The 21,654-nt window shown below is 37.3% G+C and overlaps 1 protein-coding gene across 13 annotated transcripts in view; it reads right to left on the bottom strand.

Annotated features, from left to right (window-relative positions):
• RBM39 (RNA binding motif protein 39) overlaps positions 1 to 21,654 on the bottom strand; it is a 41,142-nt gene that overhangs the window by 17,877 nt on the left and 1,611 nt on the right. The window contains exons 2-9 of one of the 13 annotated variants that reach the window (XM_042462626.1): positions 16,825 to 16,888; positions 16,533 to 16,605; positions 15,049 to 15,098; positions 5,478 to 5,631; positions 3,176 to 3,319; positions 1,618 to 1,812; positions 714 to 779; positions 570 to 623 (exon numbers count right to left, since the gene is read on the bottom strand). In XM_042462626.1, coding sequence (XP_042318560.1) covers positions 570 to 623; positions 714 to 779; positions 1,618 to 1,812; positions 3,176 to 3,319; positions 5,478 to 5,631; positions 15,049 to 15,073 — 638 coding nt within the window. In that variant the 5' untranslated portion in view covers positions 15,074 to 15,098; positions 16,533 to 16,605; positions 16,825 to 16,888. The other 12 variants (XM_042462627.1, XM_042462625.1, XM_042462630.1 and 9 more) reach the window with 12 other exon arrangements.

Raw genomic sequence — 21,654 nt, 5'->3', positions numbered from 1 at the left:
TCTACAGAGCAGCCCTGATGTAAGCTCCTGCAATTTGGTTGTTATGCACTGGCTCCATAGAACTCTATGGTGAGCACTCATAAACTCTCAATACAGACTAGGTTCTATCTTTTTTGAGCAGAAGGGCTTGCACAAGTCTTCCCTACTGGGTTAGGACATTTCAGTAGGACATGAAGAGAAGATAAGCCACAATAATCAAGGAAAATGATACAAAATGGTGCTATTCTTCTCCAACCATGCTAGGTTAAGCACACTAATGCTATTTTTAGCGTGGTGAAGCAACATATTACAACCTGCAATTTTGAGGTAGACCTTAAAAGTAGACCTTAAAACCAGGGTAGGCAACCTGTACTCTAGAAATTAATTCTGAAGGGTTATTCACATCGACTCTAATCAGGACAAGCCAATGGTAAAGAATCATAGGAGTTGTACTGTATACTAACATCTAGAAGGCTATGACTTATTTTAGAAGTTTATGACAGTCAATAGGATTTGGACAAATTGAAGTACCCTGTAACAAGGAATGCTGCACAGAATATCCAAAATAAAATCAGAATTCAAATGCCTACCTTACAGGACTCTTGTCTTTCCTGAACGGACTTTTGCTTCTAGATCGTCGTCTACTGTGGAAAACACACACACAGGATTAGGAAGGTAAAAGATGTCAACCAGATAATTAAATGCATAGTATGGAAGAAAGAAAAATATAAAACCTTATTTTGATGTTGTGAGGCAAGCCAATCTTTCCTCTGATGGCACTATTGAACTTGGGACCTGAACTAGGTTTAAAAAAACAGAAAGCATTAAGTAAGTTCTTGATCAGCAAGAACTATCTTAACCTAAATGATAACTTGTGCACACATTAAGAGTGCATTTTGAAAACAAACCAATGCAACAAATACAATTTTATACCAAATGAGGCATATACATGAAGTCTAGAATAATATCACATCATTTTTGCACTATGGGGCTAAACAGACTGGCATAAAACTCGAGCATAGGGATGGAGTGGGGCATGATGACCACACGCCCTAATTATGCCCCGATCTTAGTGTCACGCCGCATATGGTTTCTTTGGTGCAGCGTTTAGACATGCTGCACTGAAGAAATGCCCAAATGCCACGACCATGATGGTAAAGATTGCTTTTTGCTGTTCTAAAAGAGTGGCATTTTGTTGCTTCTTTTTAGAGTAACACACTGCCGGATTGGGCCCGTGGCATATGGTTGCTGTGGCCCTGATCCAGCGCTGAAAGTGACAGCGGGATACCACTCTATTGGGGCAGTCTGTTCAGCCCCTATGTTAGTGATGCACATTTGTCATTACCACAATAATTAACAACTTCAATGTTGCAAAGAAAAGTGCCACATGGCTATGTTCATAGCATGCCTTAAGAGCCTACAAACACCTCTATTTCAAAGGATTTTTGAAGACCTAAACTAAGGTACAGATATGTATGATTTTAAATTGGCGCTTTTTCTAATAAAAAGTTTATATTGTGTTACTTATGTTTACGTTTTAAAAATGTCTACAGGGCTGAAAATTACACATGTATTAAAAAGACTGTTAATTCAACAATTAAAAGATAAAAACAAAAATGGTAATCTGACATAACATACTAAGGACTTCTGTAACGGCCTCTGAATCGACGTTCTCTGCTTCTTGAACGGCTACGTCTCCGCTCTTTACTTCTACTCCGTTTCCTCTCTCGACTTTTGCTTTTCTTCCTTTCACGATCACGACTTCGTTTGCGTTCCTTACTTCTACTTCTCTTCCTGTCATGACTACGGCTTCTACTCTTACTCTTTTTTCTCCTGTACAGGACAGACAGAAAAAAGTTCAGTTACCTTGCTGAGAAAAAAACAAGCAAGTAATAAGGCCCATTTAATATATTAGACTTGGGTGAACAACCTGTAGCCTGTGGACTAATTTCAATGCTCCCTGGAAGTAAACAGTTTGGATCTCTGGCAAGTATGATTCAGGCTGTCCCAGCAATAATTACTGCCTGGGCAGAAAGAAAACAGTAAGTGAGCAAGAAAGTGAAATGGGGGAATAGAAAAATATTTTTTTTCTTTTTAAAAGATCCACCTACTTTTGGCTCTAACACTGATCAAAACAGACTTTGGCCACCACCAATGTGCAACCCCTAACAAATTATTCACAAAGGAATGTGGTCCTCAACTGGGAAAAGATTCCACCCTTTCATTGGATTATATGCAGTGAGCAACATGGGTATAGTACTTAAAATTCCAATTATGTTAATTAAAGAGTAGGCAAGATAAATGTTTTTTTAGATACACTAGTACCACTGAATTACAGAATTCCTTGTAACATTATGTAATCTGAGAAGGTATACATTATAGAACGTTTAAAAGCAAAGAAACATACTGATTTTATATAATCCCTGCAGGCAACAATATACATTCATGATCATTCTCTCAACTGGAGTGAACACATTTCTAACTCAATCTTTACATTTCTATTTCTGTTTTAGAAAATGCAGGAAATTTTATCCAACCACAAGTTACTTTTTTAAAAAACTGCAGATAACTATACCTACCAAGGTCCTTTGTAGAAAAGTCAGCTTCATAGTTGATTCTGTACTGTTCATTTAATGAGACTCTCTTTCACTCTATTGCCTGTGTGTGCTAGATATGTTCCAAACGGAGAAGGAATAAGTTCCATTGGAGCCAGTGGCTTGGATCCAAAGGTGCCCTTCCGCTAGCGGAAAGCCTCTTCCACTCACAGAAGGGCTGTTTCCGACCTAGCGGAAGAGCATTGTGTGAGAAAAATGATCCCAAATTCAAAGTAGTTGTTCCACTGCAAAAATTATTTCTAAGACCTTATGGCCTACTACATCTTATACTACAGAGCTTTCTTAACAAGCATCACCATTTCTCATAACTCTTTTTCTCATAATGTAAACACAGCCCCCCCCCCTCCCCAATACTGTGCTGCTCCACTGGGTGAGCACTAGCAAAAAAGTTCACCAAAGATAATGAATTCATTTTTCTTTTGGTTATAGTTATCTTGACTTTTCAATAATTCAGTACCCTGTCATTTGTTGGTATCAAACATACTGCACAATCACAAAGGTGCTATTGTTGTTGAGGAAAAACACTCAGAAGGACCCCAAGATTAATGCCATTATATTCTCAGAAGACTCAAATATATTACCTGAAATTCAGTGTTCTGTGCAGATTGGGGTCTCTGTTCTCCTCAAAGCATAGGTGAACAGACTTCAGGCTGGAAGATCTATTTTCATTTTTACAAGACCTTATGAGTCCAGCAACTGGTACCAAGTACAAACTAATGCTGCTACTATAAGAAGGTAGAATAATTGTAGAATAACAGGACTTAAAATGATAAAGCAGTAACCCTATAACAACGTCTCAGCCTAGATTACCAGAACCGAGCTCAATTGTCTTTTCACATGAGACTTCGAACCCAATTTACTTCCTTTAAAGCTTTCTATATTTTAGTGTTGCTATTTTTAAACAACTGTGAGTCAAACCCATACAGAACTATTGAAGATCACCTTGAGAACCACTGTCCACTCATCTCTACATCAGAAGATGTATAGCAAAATTAAAGTTAGTAACTGCAACAATTTGCTCACTCATTTGAGTGTTGCTTTGGCTTTCCCACCAAGATAGAGATGCAACACTTTTTGCCTATGGGCCAAATTAGCCTGCCAGCCCAGCCCAGCCAGTTTGGATGCCCTTGGCAAGGCCCCTACTCTTTCTGAAGTCCCCCCTCTTCAGAAGGGAGAATAATAAAATAACAAGTTAGAGGCGTCTGCAAGACTGAAGCACAGTTGGCTTCCTGTTTTCCAATCAAAGAAGAGGAAGCAAAGATGGCTGAGGATTCAGTTACTATCTCAAGCAGCACTTTCAGAAGCCATGGCTGCATCTATTTCTCTCCTCCCTTGTCTCCTCCACCGGTGTAAGAGAAGTACATCCAGTACTTGAGGGAGCACTCCTACTGTCAGTTGACTTTTAGTATTACTATGTTTTTATACCCGGGGGGGAGGATAGGGGTTTTAGAATTTTAAATGCATCTCTTTTATTGTTGTGATCCGCTTGGATTCCAAGTGATTAAGTGGAATATAAATAATAATAATAATAATAATAATTATTATTATTATTATTATTATTATTATTATTATTAGTCCTGTTACCTATTGCTTACCAAACCCACTTAAAAAATTAATAGAAAAAGCTTGTTTCAGTTGGGCTATAGAGGAGTCACTGATCCAGGGACTCTCTTAGTGACTAAATCACCACTCACTAAACCAAACCTAGAAAATCACCTAGCATATAATAAACTACTAATGACATTCAACTTGCCATGGGATTCTATACCAGATACACCCAGGAAACCTTATTAGACGGAGAAATCTTCCTCAAGCTTCCCAAACTATAATCTTTCAAGGACTATCCACATTAAATCTCATCAGTACTCCCTTTCCCTTAGAAAAAAATGTCTGGATCATCATTAAATAGATTAGGAATTTAGAACACGTTATACTATTCTATAAAAAACACAGTTGCTAGAGGAATTGCTGTTACACATTTGTTTGTATACATCTGAAACCTAGAAGTAAATTAAGTTTATCTTGTGAAAGACTATTTGATTACATTTTAATGGTTTTGGTGTTCTGTTATTACAGAAGGATTAAGCTTGTATAATTCCTGCATTCATGAGGTATTGGGAGTGGCTATTTAAACTCAATCTCTCTCTCTCTACACACACACCAGTGTTAACATTTGCAAGTAACAATTTATGGTCTTCTGTAAAGTAAAAAACTGCCTTTGTATGTCAGTGGGGTTAAAGTAAACTCTCAAAATAGTGTATCATTACACTTGGGAGTCATAATTAACTTCTACATCTAATTATTAAGACGAGCAAATGAGCTAACTTTCTTTTTTGTATATTTGTTTATTTCATTTTCTACATCCCCTTAGTTATCCTTGTATTTACAATATCATACATCAGAATGTTGTTACATCTATCTAGTACAATGTATTATCCTAATTGATCTAACTTTTTCAAGCACCAATAAGCACATCAACTTTCATGTCATGTTGAGTGAAGTTAAATAATCTGAAGGTTATTTTAATAAGATATGAATGTACTGTATACAACTGCCAACGTAAGACTCCAAACTAGAAAATACAGTCATTCCTTTATATTCAAATATCCCTTCAAAATTTCTAATTTCTCTGTCATTTCAGATTCCAAATGCCTATCAGAAGTTACTTTCTTGCTTCATTTTTAATCAACAGAGCATGTGATTAAAGCAGTGAAACCCAACTGTTAGTCCGAACTAAAGTATCACACTGAATGAATGGACTTAAGCCGATTGTGTAAATCCCACTGATTCAGTGGATCCCCTCTATTTAGGACTGCCATCATATTCACAATTTAAAATATACATATGTGAAGTTTACTAGTGGTTAACATACAACACACTTGCCTCAACCACGGGGCCATCCACAGATTTGACCTTCCACAGATGGTAAGCACCATTGATTTCAATGTCCACCCACGCACGCCACCATTGAACACTGCAGGACATGAGGTGCTGCAGTTTTTGCCATAGGGAAGGGGGGTGAGGTAGAACACAACCCCTGCAGGTAAGGAAGTTCCACTTTAATTACCTCTTTAGTTTCTAGTAATTGATCATATGCACAATATATGTATTATAAGTTACTTCACCACAGAACACAGTCACTACAAAAAAACCAAAAAAATCTAATTGTTTCTTTCTAAACAGTATGAGTGCATTAGGCTCATCTTCCAAAGTATAAGACAATCATCCTCCAAGCAAGTGAAGTGTCTTATATTTGACCACTAGAACAGACTACAAGCTTACAACCAGTAAACCATGAGATGACGTCCACTGTTATGATTTTGTCCACACAACTACTTTTTCTAAGTAGAATTACGTCAATGAAGTTTGCTGCCAAAGTTTCTATAGATATGGATTTAGGAGCATTTAAAGATACAGATTATTTCCCAGGGTCAGAACATCCTATACAGTGGTACCTCGGGATACGAAATACCCAGGTTACGAAATTTTCGGGATACGAAAAAATCCCATAGGGAATTATTGTTTCGGGTTACGAATGTTTTTTCGGGTTACGAAAAAACTTTTGGTGCTTTTTTCGGCTTTTTCGCACGGAATCGCGGCTTTTCCCCATTAGCGCCTATGGCAATTCGGCTTACGAAGGCTTTTCGGGTTACGAACGGTGCCACGGAACGAATTAATTTCGTAACCCGAGGCACCACTGTAGTATGGGTTGCTCCTCCTTCTTGCTCCTAATAGGCAGGAAAGGTAGAAAGAGGGATGTCCCTGACCCCCCCCCCCCCCATGCGAGGAGCAAGCCTTCACCCCAAGGTCAGTCTTCTTTCCTGCCTACACTAGTAGTAGGACATGTTTTTTGTTCTTTCCAGCAGATTCTTCATCCCTTCAAATTTGGATTACATCGGACAGTCCCTTACCATCATCATGCAAAGAGATTAGGATTGTAATTTTTCTATTTCTTGTATAATTTTAACATAAGAGGGCTCACATTACCCAAAATACATTAGTTCATTATGGTGTTACATAAATTACAATGTACTCGATAACATGAAAAAATACTTCAGATTTTGTTTAGACAGAACTCTCTAGGTCTTTTCAACCTCTAGCCAAAAAGGTAAACTGACCATCTGATAGCATCCAGGAGGAAAAAATCGCCTTTTAAATGGGTTGCAGATTCCCCTGCTCACTTTTAACATGAAAATATCCTTTTTCAAAACTAGAAGTGCACTTCTGACCAGCACTGGAATTTTGGATTATTTGTGGGGGTTTTTGGGGCGGCAATTTGTGCAGTACCTGGACAGTCCCCAAGAGCAACAAAAAAAATGGTCTGTAGACATTTTCAAATGTCTGTGCAGCCCCAGAGTCCTAGGCCAGAAAACTGTCCCTTGGACCTGCTAGTGCATAATACCCATAATACACTAACACTTTTTCTATTAATCTGGCTATGAAGTGGTAAGCAATATTCAGCACAATCACTACCTGCAGCAATGTACCCAAGCATTTACTTACTAGAACTAGTACTGACATAAGAACTTGATTTATGTGGAATCAGAACCTTAGCCCATTGAATCCAGTATTGTTGACACTGTCTGGCAGTGGCTCTCCTGGCAATGGACCTTCTGTATGCAAAGTGTGCATTCTCTGTTGAGCTATGACAATTTCCTGTAGCTCCTTCCAGAAGTGTACACTACATAAAATACCATCAAAGTAAGCAAGATGTAAACATGAGTGTTTACAATTTATTTTAAGATGAAGAGCCCTCCCTCCATGGCATTTTTCTCCATCCAGCCTGGGAGGGAGTGAAAAGATGGAAGAAGAGACCTCCCTCCAGTCCATCTGCCATGGTCTGCCTCAGAGGAAGAGACGAACTGCTGGACCTGATCCCCTTCCCCACCACCATTCCCTTCTCCTTTTGTGTCGTCTTTTTAGAATGCAAGCCTGCGGGCAGGGAACTGTCTTATTAAAAATACTAATTGTAAGCTGCCCTGATAGCCTTTAGGGCTGAAAGGCAGGGTATACAGTAAATACTATAATAAAACATTGCCTAGTGTGCACTAGTTATCACACAATAGGGCTAGGGCTCTGGAAGAATAGGGTTCAATTCACCACTCAGCCATATAAATCCACTAGCTAACTTTATGCAAGTCACACTCTTTCAACCTCAGTGAAAGGCAATGCCAAACCCCCTCTAAACAAATCCATACCAGCTTAGCATTTTAATGTTAGTTGTAGTTTAAATCCAGTTCTGAATAATCATCACTACAACAACAGGGCTACTGGTTAGGAGGGGGGATGTGCAAATATATTGCCTGCATTGTGTGCTAAAAAATCTTTCCACTTTGAATATGCCACTTCAAAACTTTGGGTACATGCAATCAAAAGCTATCAGACTTTCCTAACACAGACTTGGAATCATCTTTGTTTTCCTTCCATAGTGTATAAAATAAATTAGCAGGCTATTATAATGAAGCAAGTTGGAAGTGGCATATTTCTTCCTATATTAAAAATTACTAAGATTTAAGAAAATATGATCTTGATGATAGCAAGCTGAATGAGTGCACTGCAACGGCAAGCAAATTACACAGGCCTGTGATTAAAAAAAACTTTTTTCAAAATTGCAGCAATTTTTAATATATTGTTGGGTGCTGAACTTGAAAAACACAATGAAAATGTCACGCGACACACAGTCCTTTCACAAATATGCTATTTTTATCAATTTAGTTGTTACTAAGCTTTGATTAAGTTCAGATACTGATGTTCTAGTGCAATTTCTTTTAGTGTTACCGAATGGATTTTTGTGTACCATATCAGTGAATTAAAGTTTTTTGTTTCATTTTTTTTAATACTCTTTATTATTAATCAACTGACAGTAAGGACAAATAAAGAAACAAACATCAAAAACAATTATAATATACACAAACAGATACAAACCTTTTTTTTTTAAAATCTAAGTACTTCATGTTTTTTTCAAGTGTAATTTGCTGATTAAACAGATTACACCTCTTCCAGATTTTAATACAATCTTTTAATACAATCTTAAATCCGTTATATTGATCTTAACAATTCTGCTAATTTTTAGCTGACATCTTTTAACATGTGAAGAAATAATCTTCCTCTCTCACCCTAACATTTTCCAGCCTAGTTGAGGTATTTCTTCAACTTTTCCCAATCTTTCTCAAATTTTTCTTTCGAGATTCCTCTCAAAAGCATCATTAGCTTATCATTTATCATATACTCTTTTATTTTTTTTTCTTTCCATTTTTCTATATCTGGTATATTTCTATCTTTCCATTTTTGGCTAGAATAATTCTAGCAGCCAAAATCATATAATATATAATCTTTCCATAAGATCTTTCCACCTTTTCTTCCAACATACCAAAAATATTTATTTTGGGTGCCATTTTAATTTTATATGTAAGATCCCATTTATTGTACTGCATATCTGTCTCCAATATTTCTGTACCTTACCACATGACCACCACATATGAAACATTGAACCTTTACCTTTACAACATTTCCAACATCTGTTATAGTTTGGGTAAATTTTGTTAAAGATGGCGAGGTACCATCGAAACTGCACCTTATAATAGTTCTATCTCACCTCTGCAGATAATGTGTATTTAATTCTTTTCCCCCAGTTTAATTCCCATTCTTCAAGACCTATGTTTTCCTCTATGTCCTGGAACCATTTAATCATGCAGTTCTTCACTACTTCTTCTTGCATATCTAATTCTAGAATCTTTTTGTACAGTTTAGATATTATTTTGTCTTTTTCTTTTAGTAAATTTTTTTCTAGGTCAGACAGCTGTGTTTCAAAACCTAGATCCTTGTTATCTTTTTTAAATCTTTCTACCGGTTGAAAATAGGAAAACCATGATATCTCCTGACCTTCTAGTCTCAATTCTTTCCTGGATTTCATCTTTATCTTGTTGTCTAGATCTAGCTTAAGGATATCAGCGTATTTTATCCATTGTTCTTTATATATTATCTCATTACGATGGAAAGCCTCTACAGAAGAAAGCCGTAATGGAAGCCCACAGTTTAAATGTCTTTTAAACTAAAGTTTTTGAAAGCCTGTTAGAAAACTGTAACTCCTTTCTTATTCTCTGTAGAACAATTTAATTTAGTCATCTTTTCAGGCCTGTGTTTACACCACAGAAATGTCAAAGCAAGTTGTGAAAAAATGGTACTCAGATAACTCTGAGGTCATTTTTGTATTTAAAAAGCAAATCTCCTTTAAAGTCACAATTTTTTAAAAACATTTTTATGCCCTCAATTTTGCAGGCCTGTGTTTTAATGTTCAAAATGGTTCTGTTTTCCTGTTAGGCTATCCTGAACAGGTGCATCTAAACATACTTAGTATGAAAACTTTCATAATAAAAACAATTCAGAATCATGAGTAAATTGTTTTAGAATATATTTTCCTGTACCCACTCTTTGTGCTGTAATCATCTGACACTACAGCATGGATGAAATTGTAAAAATACCTTATAAACCTCTTGGACAGGAAATGACTAAGTTTCATGTATATCCAAAATGCAGCTTTAGTAAATGTTTTAAACTGAAGTCTATTTTTTCCTGAAATCAATACTACAGGCGAAGCGGGGTAGGGGCTAATATTTCTAGGATAATACATCACATTGATAGATACATGTGGCAAACTACTACCCGGTGTTACAGAACCCTTATCCAGGTTGGCCCCACAGTTCCATGCCTTGGGTGCCTATCATTCACTTTGTCTTTTTACCCTCAAAATTCCTTTCATCTGGCAGTCAATCCTCAAGGTCACCACTATGCTGGAAAAGTGGATGTGCTAATCAGTGGGTTCAACGTGATAAAGCTTTTCTTTGGACCCATACGGACAGGCCAAAATAAAGCTGCTTCAGGTCACTTTGGAGGTATACTGTTTAAATGATGCATGCATCCTAAGAGTCTGGAAGCCATGCCAAAGCCACGCTCCAGTCCTAAGGGTCCTAAGGACTAGAGCGTGGCTTTGGTGCGGCTTCCAGACTCTTAGGATGCATGCATCATTTAAACAGCATACCTCCAAAGTGACCCAAAGCAGCTTTATTTTGGCCTGTCTGTATGGGGCCTTCGTTAATTATTAAAATATCCAGACAAAGATGTAGAAAATAAAAGACATGAGGATTTACAGTTTGAAAAAAAAAATAACGTATATACTTGACTATAAGTTGACCTCATGTATAAATCGAGAGCAGTTTTTGGGGCCAGGATTATGGATTTTGCTATGATCTGTAGATAAGTCGAGGGTAAAATTTAGGGGCATATAGCAAAGGATCTAAAGGATGAAGCAAAGCAAAATAATGTCAAAATTCCAGCAGACATAACTCTTTGTGCTTACTCTTAAGGCTGGATGGATGAGAGACTAGAGGGATTTAGTGCTTCCAGTACAGATTATACTATTGCTTTTCACCAGGGGATGTTTCATTATTTTAAATAAGAGTTAAAGTACAATACTTACATTGACCCACGGATAAGTCGACTCAGGTTTTTGGGGTCAATTTTTTGACCTAAATTTCTAATAATAATAATAATAATAATAATAATAATTTGTTTTATTTATATACCGCTATTCCAAAGATCATAGCGGTGAACAGCAAGTAAGCTAATTTGCCCCCAATAGTCTGGGTACTCATTTTAGCGACCTCGGAAGGATGCAAGTCTGAGTCGAGCTTGGGCCCTTTTGCTGGTCTTGAACTCGCAACCTGGTGGTTTTGAGTGAATGGCTGCAGTACAGGCACTTAACCACTGCGCCACCAGGGCTCCTTACATTTCTACACTTATATATGAGTATATACAGTAACCCATATGCCATGTGGTGACTCCACATACAATAGAGTCAACACTTCAGTTCCAAACAAAACAATACTACCCCCTAGTTTCTCTGAACAATCTCTGCTCCCAAAAAGCTATGTGGGCTAGACAATGCTATTGTTAGCTAGATCTGTAATTGGTTGCCCAACTGAACTCAAAGGGTACTCAGCAATGGCTCTTCCTCATCCTAGACAGAAGTGATCAGTGGGATACCACAGGGTTCTGTCCTGGGCCCAGTGCTATTCAACATCTTTATCAAAGATTTGAATGATGGAATAGAGGGCATGCTTATGAAATATGCAGATGACACCGAATTAGGAGGGGTAGCTAATACCCCAGACAACAAGATTAGAATTCAAAATGACTTTAATAGGTTAGAAAGCTGGGCCAAAACTAACAAAATTAATTTCAACATGGAGAAATGTAAGGTACTACATTTAGGCATAAAAAAATGAAATACAGAGAAATAGGATGAGGAGACACATGGCTTGACAACAGTATATGTGACAGTGATCTAGGCATCCTGGTATACCACAAGTTAAACATGAGTCAACAGTGTGATGCAGCTAAAAAAGCCAATGCAATTCTAGGCTGCATCAACAGAAATACAGAGTCTAGATCGAGGGAAATAATAGTACCACTCTATTCTGCTTTGGTCAGGCCTCACCTGGAATACTGTGTCCAGTTCTGGGCACTATAATTCAAAAATGATGTTGACAAGCTGAAACATGTCCAGAAGAGGGCGACTAAAATGGTGAAAGGTCTGGAAACCATGCCCTATGAGGAGAGGCTTAGGGAGCTGGGTATGTTTAGCCTGGAGAAGAGAAGATTAAAAAGTAATACGACAGCCATGTTTAAATATCTGAAAGGATGTCATACTGAAGATGGAGCATATTTGTTTTCTGCTGCTCCAGAGAATAGGACCTGAAGCAACAAATTCAAACCACAGGAAAGGAGATTCCTCCTCCACATTAGGAAGAACCTCCTACCCATAAAACCTATTAGACAGCAGAACATGCTGCCTCAGAGTGTGATGGAGTCTCCTCCTTTGGAAGTTTTTAAGAAGAGGCTGGATGGCCATCTTTCAGGGGTGATTTGATTGTGTATTCCTACATGGCAGGTAGCTTGACTTGATTGTCCCAGAGGTCTCTTCCAACTCTATGATTCTACACGGAATGAATGATATCTCATAGAATCATAGGCCTGTTACAGACAGCCAAAATAAAGCTGCTTCGAGTCACAGTGGAAGTATGGTGTTTCAATGATGCATGCGTCCTTCCTAAGAGTCCAGAAGCCACACCAAAAAAAAAAAAAAATCCTTAGGGCTGGAGCGTGGCTCAGGTGTGACTTCTGGACTTTTATGAGTCATGCACCATTGAAACACCATACCTCCACTGTGACTCGAAGCAGCTTTATTTTGGCTGTCTGTAACAGGCCATAGAGTCAGAAGAGACTACAAGGGCCATCAAGAAAACCCACCCCCCCCCCCGCTACGCAGGAGCTTCTACACCACGCTTCTATTAATCCTTTTTTTTTATTACAGCAGCAACTTCTGCTAATTTAAGGCTGTAGTCTCAAATGTAGCAAAAAGCAGGAAAATAAAGACTTAGACCAACCAACAGGGGACAAAGTGTGTCTTTAAATGCATCCTAACAGAACATTTAATCAAAAGTCACTGACGCAATTAACTACATAAATCTAACGAACAGCTCCATTATGAACAGTAATACATTTTTAACGTAGCGTGACTATTTATCCAATTACCTACAAACAAAGAATCCTGCCAACTGTTGAAGGTGAAAGAAAATGGGGCTTCCTTCCAACACTTAGAACAAGCAGCAAAGAGTTAACAACCTTCTGTCCAGAAAACGTTTAGTGAGGAGACTCCATGACTAGTCCCTTGGGAATTGCAGCCCGCCCTGCAGTTAAGAAAGGCTACAATGAAAGGTACAAATACAGGAAATACATATATTTCCTGAAATAAACTGTCAGAATATTAACTCTACTATGCAAATATCAACAGTTTGTGGGCTTTAAATAACCAAGGTCTTTGGCTAACACAGTCACAACTCAAGTATTTTCTAACAATAGCAGTAGATATGAGCAATTAGAAAAGCAATCCTACTTTTTAATTAATTTACACTGGGGTGAGCAAAGTACAGACTGCAGCTTACATGTGCCCCCCTCAAGGATGATTTGTAATCCCCAGAGCTCCCCAACAGTAAGGGGGTTTTTTTTTGCCCCCCAAAGTCCTTTAGGGGGCTTGGAGGACTTTTTGCCCCCCTCAGTCATTTTTTTAAAAGCGCTCTTCTGGGACTTAAAATGTGGCAAAAATATCCCTGCACCCTCTGGAAAGCGTTGGGAATCACTTGGGGGAGGCGGCAGTGGATAGTACAGCCAAGCCCTCCAAGGTATTCTGTAGGCCTAGTACAGCTGCTAGCTGCCCAAACTGTTTCTGCACCAACAGATCTGTATACATAAAACTATCAACCTATTTTAGTATTCTGAAGTCTTAGGATATGAATAAGCAACCAATTTTTCCCCAATATAAATATTTCAAGGGACCTATGTGGTAAAAACAACAGCATGACTTACGATCTCCGCCAGACAATCTGCCAATAAAAGTTAACTAAAGTAATGGAGAAATTTGTTTCCCTTCTGACACAAACTAAGTTTTGAACAACAGAAAAGGGGAACTTTCTCAAGTATAAGCAAGGTATGGAACAATAATCAGACCTTTTCTTTAATCTTACTATTAATTATTGCAACGTGGAGGGTATGATGCCTTCTCAATAACAAGGGCGACTACTAAGGTTGTCTCAACTCAGGATAATTTCTGTGATGTACTCTTTACTTCTTTCATACTTACATATAGTGATATACATGCCAACCTCAAAAAGGGAGTCATAATCTATTAAATTGTTCTGGAAGGTTGACTGTTTCCCGTTCTGTTTCATTACTTATCATTTCAATGCTAAAATATGTTCTTCCAATGTCAAGGACTAACCAATGTAATCCAGGGACTGCTAACACCTAGTCCCTAGATACCTCTTCTCAAAAACCACCAACACTACCCAAGAGCCCTGTCATTCAGGAAGGCCTGACTGACAAGGATTCCAGTAAATTCTCATGTGGCAGTTCCAACATTTTAATACGACCTTAAACCAAGCCATTTTCTTAGATTCCAAAAAGATTCTGGAAATAGTTATGTTGGGACATAATGGAAAAACAAGTTCTGTAGTATCACAAAGAAAGATAAGGTCTGATGTCATCTAAGGCTTTGTAGTCACGAGCCTGACAGAATCTCATTTATGAACTGCTGTTTTCACAAAAAGTTTGGTTTACTTTATCTCTGTAGGTTACATGTGTGCTTTACTCTGATGTATTGAGTTGTACTACTCACTTATCTTGAGTTTCTTTGAAAACTAGTCAGATATTTTCTAAGTTATAGATAAGGATTCTGTTCATGTTTTCTCTGCCAAGTGCTTCACATAAAAACAACAGACGCTTAAAAATCGAAGAAACATCAATATAGTGAGGTAGGCAGATTAGCTACCAAAGCTACTGATCAAAGCCAAGACTATTTCTTAAAGCTGCACACTAAGGAATACCAGTATATACTTACTTCTTGCTGCGCTCTTCATGGCCATTGGCACTGCTCAATTTGTTCTCATCCTAAGCAGGGTTGATAGAAGAACATCATAAGGACGAAGTGGAAACATTTCAAGTGGTCAAAAGGGTAATGGGAACAGGGATAAGAAAATACAAAAATGAAAAATTTAATGCTAGGTTTTACATTTAATATGGAATGCTACTAGTTAAAGTAGACTTGTTTAACCACTTTTGCTTACATTTAAGTTGTACGATTATAAATGCAAGAATTACTGTTTTAAAAGATATATAATTGTATATACTTCCTTACACGACAAAGTTATGCCGCAGTTTTCAGCACTCAAGTGGTTACTTGAACAAAACGAAAAAGTAGTATTCTGTTTAAAAACATTTCCATGTACTATAATCCCTTTTGACCAGTACCAAGGCTATATCTCTGCCTAAGCCCCAAGTGGCCATGCTAGCAGCCAGCCACTATCGATTTCCTGTGACCGATGCCATTCCTGAGATCTTCGCCCATTTTCGTTGCAGGGTTGGGACTTGTAAGAGCTTGATGCCACCTCTGTCACACATCTCGCCCTGAAGCAAACAGGGATTCACACTGCTTTAGTAACGTCGACTCCCAAGTCAGTCATCAATAATCCAACCAGTCCAGCCTAAATAGTCCCTATTTCCATACCTGTTTACATGGAAAATATCCATGTTAATCTAGTACACAAGATTCTTAACATTACAAATTATGACTCACTTCAAGATATTACAAGCTATTAATTACATAAAACTAGAATATGAAATTTAAAAGGTTACAAGCACTTTCCAAATCTCATACCATATAGCTGCACTAAACATATTCCAAAATGAACTAACAGTTGCTGTTATGTTTACTGTAGTTATCACACCAGTTACACCATGAGTTCAACTGCTACATTGTTTAATTTTGCATATAAAGTTTTGTGAAGCCAGTGCTACTGCATGCATAATTTAACAGTTTCACCAATATCTGGTGAAAACTTAATACACTTGCTGCCTACTTAGATATGACACTAGGTATAAAATCTTCAAAAAATGTAAAGATATCATAGTAAAATTTCTAAAACTCACTGACTAAATAGACAAATACTTTTTCACAATGAATGGCAGACAGCAATATTTTTATTTTTATTAAAATGTGAACCATTCAGGGATCCAAGAATTTTGGGAAGGTCTTTCTCACAACAGCTGATTGCCACCTGTTCTGTTAAAGATTAATCACCCGCCTATCTTTTTTTTTTTTTTTCAAAAAAATAAGTCACTCTTCTTGCTTTAAAGACTAAGGATTTGCTTGCCATTAACCTGAAAAGGTTATTCTTGGAACCCTGCTATTTGCTCAAACCACTGCATTCACCTTGTTGCTATACCAAAATTGAGCTGGTAGTTTTTAGGAGAGTGTTGTTTGTTTGTTTTGTTTGTTTTTACCTAGGGGGACCACGGTACAGCGATACGTCACTCAATTACTACCTTATGATTGACAGTTCACACTGGAATCAAAGGTGAATTCATGGGAGTAGAGGTGAGATATCGTTAGGCAAGTCTACAAAGAGAGATAGATGGGCATTTATTCATCACGCTGAAGTGAAACTACTGCACAAAATAATTACATTAACAGTATATAGTTACTTGTAAGATACATGTAACGCATGTCCACAAGATAAATCATGAGGGCTCCGGGGATGTTAGTTTACAGTTCAGCAGTAGTTTCATGAATAATGCTAAATGAATAATGTTAAAGTCCTTATTAGCAGTTTCTCACCTTCTTATATGGAGCTTCAAGCATTGCTTCAATATCAATATCATCAGCCATTTTTTCAGGACACCTAAAAAGAAGAATATCCTTTAATTTAAAGAGTACTTACCAAGATTGTTTTGAAAAACCCTCAAGACCATTAACATGTCTAATGGATACAAAGCTACAGTTGTATCACACATATGAGAATGGCTGTTTAGCATTGCAGTCTTGGAACACTGTCCTCTTCAAATATGGAGTATGTTCAGCCAAAGACAGTGATCCACCTATCTATTCGCCTACTATCCAGAAAATATGAACCAGTTTCACATTATTATGAATTACTCAGTAAACATACATTCCATGAACAGACAGGTCTGTTAATAGCAAAAAATTGAAATTTAATATTAAATACCCTTGTTCAAGGAACATAACAAGTTAGAGGAAATTCAGAAGTCCTTGTATAATTAACACAATCAGCTGTTGGTTCCCTACCACCAAATTGTAATTTTGATTTATAAAAAGCTGCAAGATACTAATCCACTGAAGACTAAGATAGATGAAGTTTTCACTAAATCATTGCTGCTTTCAACTCAGGCTGCTGTTGTGCTACAGCAGGGTTTCTCAACTTCTCTGTACCATGACGAGCCCAGGCTTCGTCAATGGGCCAGCAACAAACAGGCCGCAGGCCCCAAGCAACCCCTAAAAGCAAAACAAGAATATTTTAGAACACCCACATTAACTCTGATTTAAACTAATATCAAGCCAAGATTTCTATATTCATGGTAAATGATGACTCTGAATAGGTAAAGGTTTTATCCTTTAGTCATTTAACCTTAGGAAATATGAGACTGAACATTTATAAGTGCATATATATTATTTTAGATAAACAAAATTAGTACCCTTACTTAACATACTCTGACACCCTATACTTGTTCTGAGTTGGTTTTGTAGAATATTTTCCTAAAATTCATTTAGGATCACAAAACCAATCCACTGTTTATTGTTGCCTTACCTTCAGGGTGTGGGACAAAAATCCATGTGCTGAAAAAGCTCATTAGAGCTTCAGATTAGAGGTTCCTCATGAATCTGATGATTTCCCAGCCCCTGAATTCTGCCATGAATCACTGACTCCTTGGGCCAAAAATTCAAAACAGATTAGTTGCACTATTTGCAATCACTTTTTGTATGGAATCACCTGATGTAGACTTCCAATAGTAAGGCACCGATAAACTTCTAAGCTTTTCCTAATAATGATTATGTCTGCGTTCTCATGTGTCATGGGTAAAGTAGCTACCAAAAATATGTAGTGTGATATCCACAGAAACTGAAATATAGCCTTAAGGAGATGCCATGGTTTGACTAATTTATGGCATGGAATAGAAAATCCAGTGACACAAAGTATTGTGCCAAACAGTTATGACTGATAAAGAGTTTCAATTAATTATTACTTAAAATACCCAATATACTTTTAGAGCTATTAATAAGGATAGTAAGCCACCATGAATTATATGGTCATTAACATATAAGAGACCTATGACTAAATCCTGGAAAAATATTGCCAGCATTACCTTAATCCATAGCTCTAAAAGCTATAGACTTTGCTGAAAATACTACAAACACTTCCTAGTTCAGCAAACACAACTCATGTGATATCAGACTGCAGTACATATATATATATATTTAAAAACAGAGGTTCAAATTATTCCTGCAATTCTAATGTCAGTAAGTAACAGCCTAGTAAAAAATTTGCTATCTAAGCAAAGGTGGGGCCATAGAGCAGCTCAGAAGGCTTTCCCATTGAAGACTGATGAAATCGAAGGACAAAATATTGCAACAGGAGGCAATTACTTGAACAGCTGCATGTACAACTTGTACAAAAATTAAAAACATGTATCACTTCCCTAAGAATTACCGTATACAGCTGAGTAACTACTGGATGGAAATAACAAAGTTACTGCATTTAAACTGTTGGTTTTTTTTAATCTGATCATTAAATTTTTCCTAACTTTTCCATTAGGTCTAGACAATTCTGTGGCAAGTGCTGGATGCCACTATACTAGAATAAAATCAGTGACACACGAAATAGTTCAGCTTGTTTAAACTATGTTTAAATATAATGGTCAGCAACTAGAATAGTCCAAATGACTGAATGACAGCCAGTATAAATATCAAAATAATGAAACAGGCACAAATATCAACATATCCTATAAAACATCAAAGCATAAGCTATGAAACTGGAAAAACTAGCAACAATTAAGCAAATAAAAGGTGGCAAATAACCATCTTGTAAACTTGTTTCATTTGGTATTCGAGTGAAAATAATGTACAATAAAACACAAAAATATAGCCTAAATTTAGTTGTTGTTTTTTTTTAAAAAAAAGTGTAAGATTGGAGCCTGACTTAGTTATATTTAGATAAATGGAACTGAAGTTAGCCATGACCAGCATAAGCTCTATCAGGTTTTATTGATTTATTTATTGGATTTATTGGATTTATATCCCACTTTTCATCCAAAATGGATTCAAGGCAGCTACTCTAACAAAAGACGTATCCCTTTATCTCTGCTTTATAAAATATCTTTCTAATGCAGTGGTTCCCAAACTTTGGTCCTCCAGATGTTTTGGACTTCAATTTCCAGAATTCCTGACTGTTACTGAAGCTGGCTGGGGCTTCTCGGAGCCAAAGTCCAAAACACCCAGAGGATCAAAGTTTGGGAATCAGTGGTCTAACGTATCTGTATAGGTTAAGTGATCAGTTAACTACAAATGAGTATTTTTAAAAGTGCATTTAACTATATTTTCAATGTTGCATTACAGAAGTTTGGCATGCTACTGTCAAATGACAATAAAAGAAACAGTGATATTATGCCAAAACGGGAGAAACACTGGTCTTGAACAAACAAGAGTGTTTGACAGGACACTTCTTCCCTGAATAGCAAACTCACATTAAAAGAAACATCTCCAGGAGTAACATCCACACACTGCCACATCTGTTCTTTCATATACTTAAGCAACAGGGAAGACTGCCAAATAGTTTTATTTTATACCACTTTGTCTGAAATGTGAGGAAAATGTAAGAAACTAGTAAGGAGAAATCAATTTACTCTGAGTTAACGAACATACACAACAAATAAAATTCTTGAATAAATATAGCATGGTACAGCCAGATTGTTAAAAGCTTAAGAGAGAGGTGCATGTCCACATATCTCAAATGAGCCAAATATTCAAGGAATGGCTTCAGCACTGTCCATCTTCCCTTACATTTTCCAACAAAGGATGGTTTTTAGATTTACTAAAAATGTGAGGCATTTTTAGCATTTTGGGCATTATTGTTAATTTACAGTTGTGAAATAAACTGGAAGGATAAAAGCTACTTTAAAAGTACAAAGAAGCTGAGCAGATAAAGTGCATAAAGAATTAAGAAAGCATTCAATAACATGCCAATAAAGAGTACCATGTGACTGAAGTGCATTCTGGTGGGCTATTGGGGACTAAAATAACAAAATACTTTCATAAATTAAGAGCACACATAAATACAGGATGTGAAATACTGTAATTATGTGGTAGACTAAAAATGAGACTAAAAGTGAGCCAGCATGGCATAGTGGTTTGAGTGCTGGGCTATGGCTCTGGAGACCAGGGTTTGATTCCCTGCTCTGCCTTGGAAACCCAGTGGGTGATCTTGGCCAAGTCACATACTCTCAGCCTCAGCGGATGGCAATGGCAAAAACCCTCTGAAGAAACCTGCCAAGAAAACCCCATGATAGGGTCACCATAAATCAGAAATGACCTGAAGGCACACAACATCAACAAAAGTGAGGTATGTGACATATTAATTTAGTTCATAGAACCAAATACAAACATGTCAAGAAAATATAAGACAAACTTAGGTGTATGCACAAAGTCAAGCATTGTTAATGTCACAATGGATCACTTTTACAAGAACCTATAAATATATATCACCAAGCAAACATCACAGATGCTCGATTTCTGTCTAGGCAGAGGAAATCTGCTCTAACCAATAGCAACTACCCCTTGTCTTTGAAAACTTTGGAGATTTAAGCTAGAACACCTACTTGTTCAAGGAGCACCTACTTGTTTACAGAGTAATCTTTGTAAATGGCCAGTTTACTTCAGCAGGTACTAGCCTAACTTATGTTAGGTTTGCATAAGGGAAATGTACCAGCCCTGGTTTTTTCCATCCTCCTTTAACAAAAGCTCAGCCATGGAAACCCACTGGGTGAGCTTGGGAAAGTCACACTCTCTCGACCTAGAAAACCTCTGAACAAATCTTGCCATGAAAACCCAGTGATAGGTTTCCCTTAGCATTGCTATAAGTCAGAAATGACTTGAAGGCACACAAGAACAACAATGAAACCATGCACACAACTCCCAATATGCTAAAACAAAATACCAGAACTCCTTCCAGTAGTTTTTATGCTGGTTCTTTAATAAACAGTCTCATTTGCTCAGGTCATCAGCCTTTCATTAACACACAGCACCCACTGCCAAATGTTAAGGCCCTCCCCATGAGAATATTTGAAGCAATAAAGCAATAGTTAGAAAAATGTGCGATGGAAAATACCCTGGATCTCTATGAGGATAAGGAAGCCCGCTCTGATCCATGAAGCCTTTAACACAGAAACATATACACAGGAAATCCCCAACACGCTGTAGGCCAAAATCTTGAGAGCAGATCAGCAATTCAATGATTTAATCTAAAAGTTCAAGATTTCCCAAGTTCCTTTTAGTTGGAGGTCAGACTAGATGCTCTCAATGTGTTTATCTGAAGTAATAAACAAAGTTAGCCATCTTGCAACTGAAAATACTCTGGATTGTCATGAGGATAAGGAA

This window comes from Sceloporus undulatus, chromosome 4, assembly GCF_019175285.1.
Source record: "Sceloporus undulatus isolate JIND9_A2432 ecotype Alabama chromosome 4, SceUnd_v1.1, whole genome shotgun sequence".
NCBI classification, from domain to species: Eukaryota; Metazoa; Chordata; class Lepidosauria; order Squamata; family Phrynosomatidae; genus Sceloporus; species Sceloporus undulatus.
The sequence above is the reverse complement of the archived record's forward strand: the minus strand, read 5'-3'. Positions and strand labels throughout refer to the sequence as shown.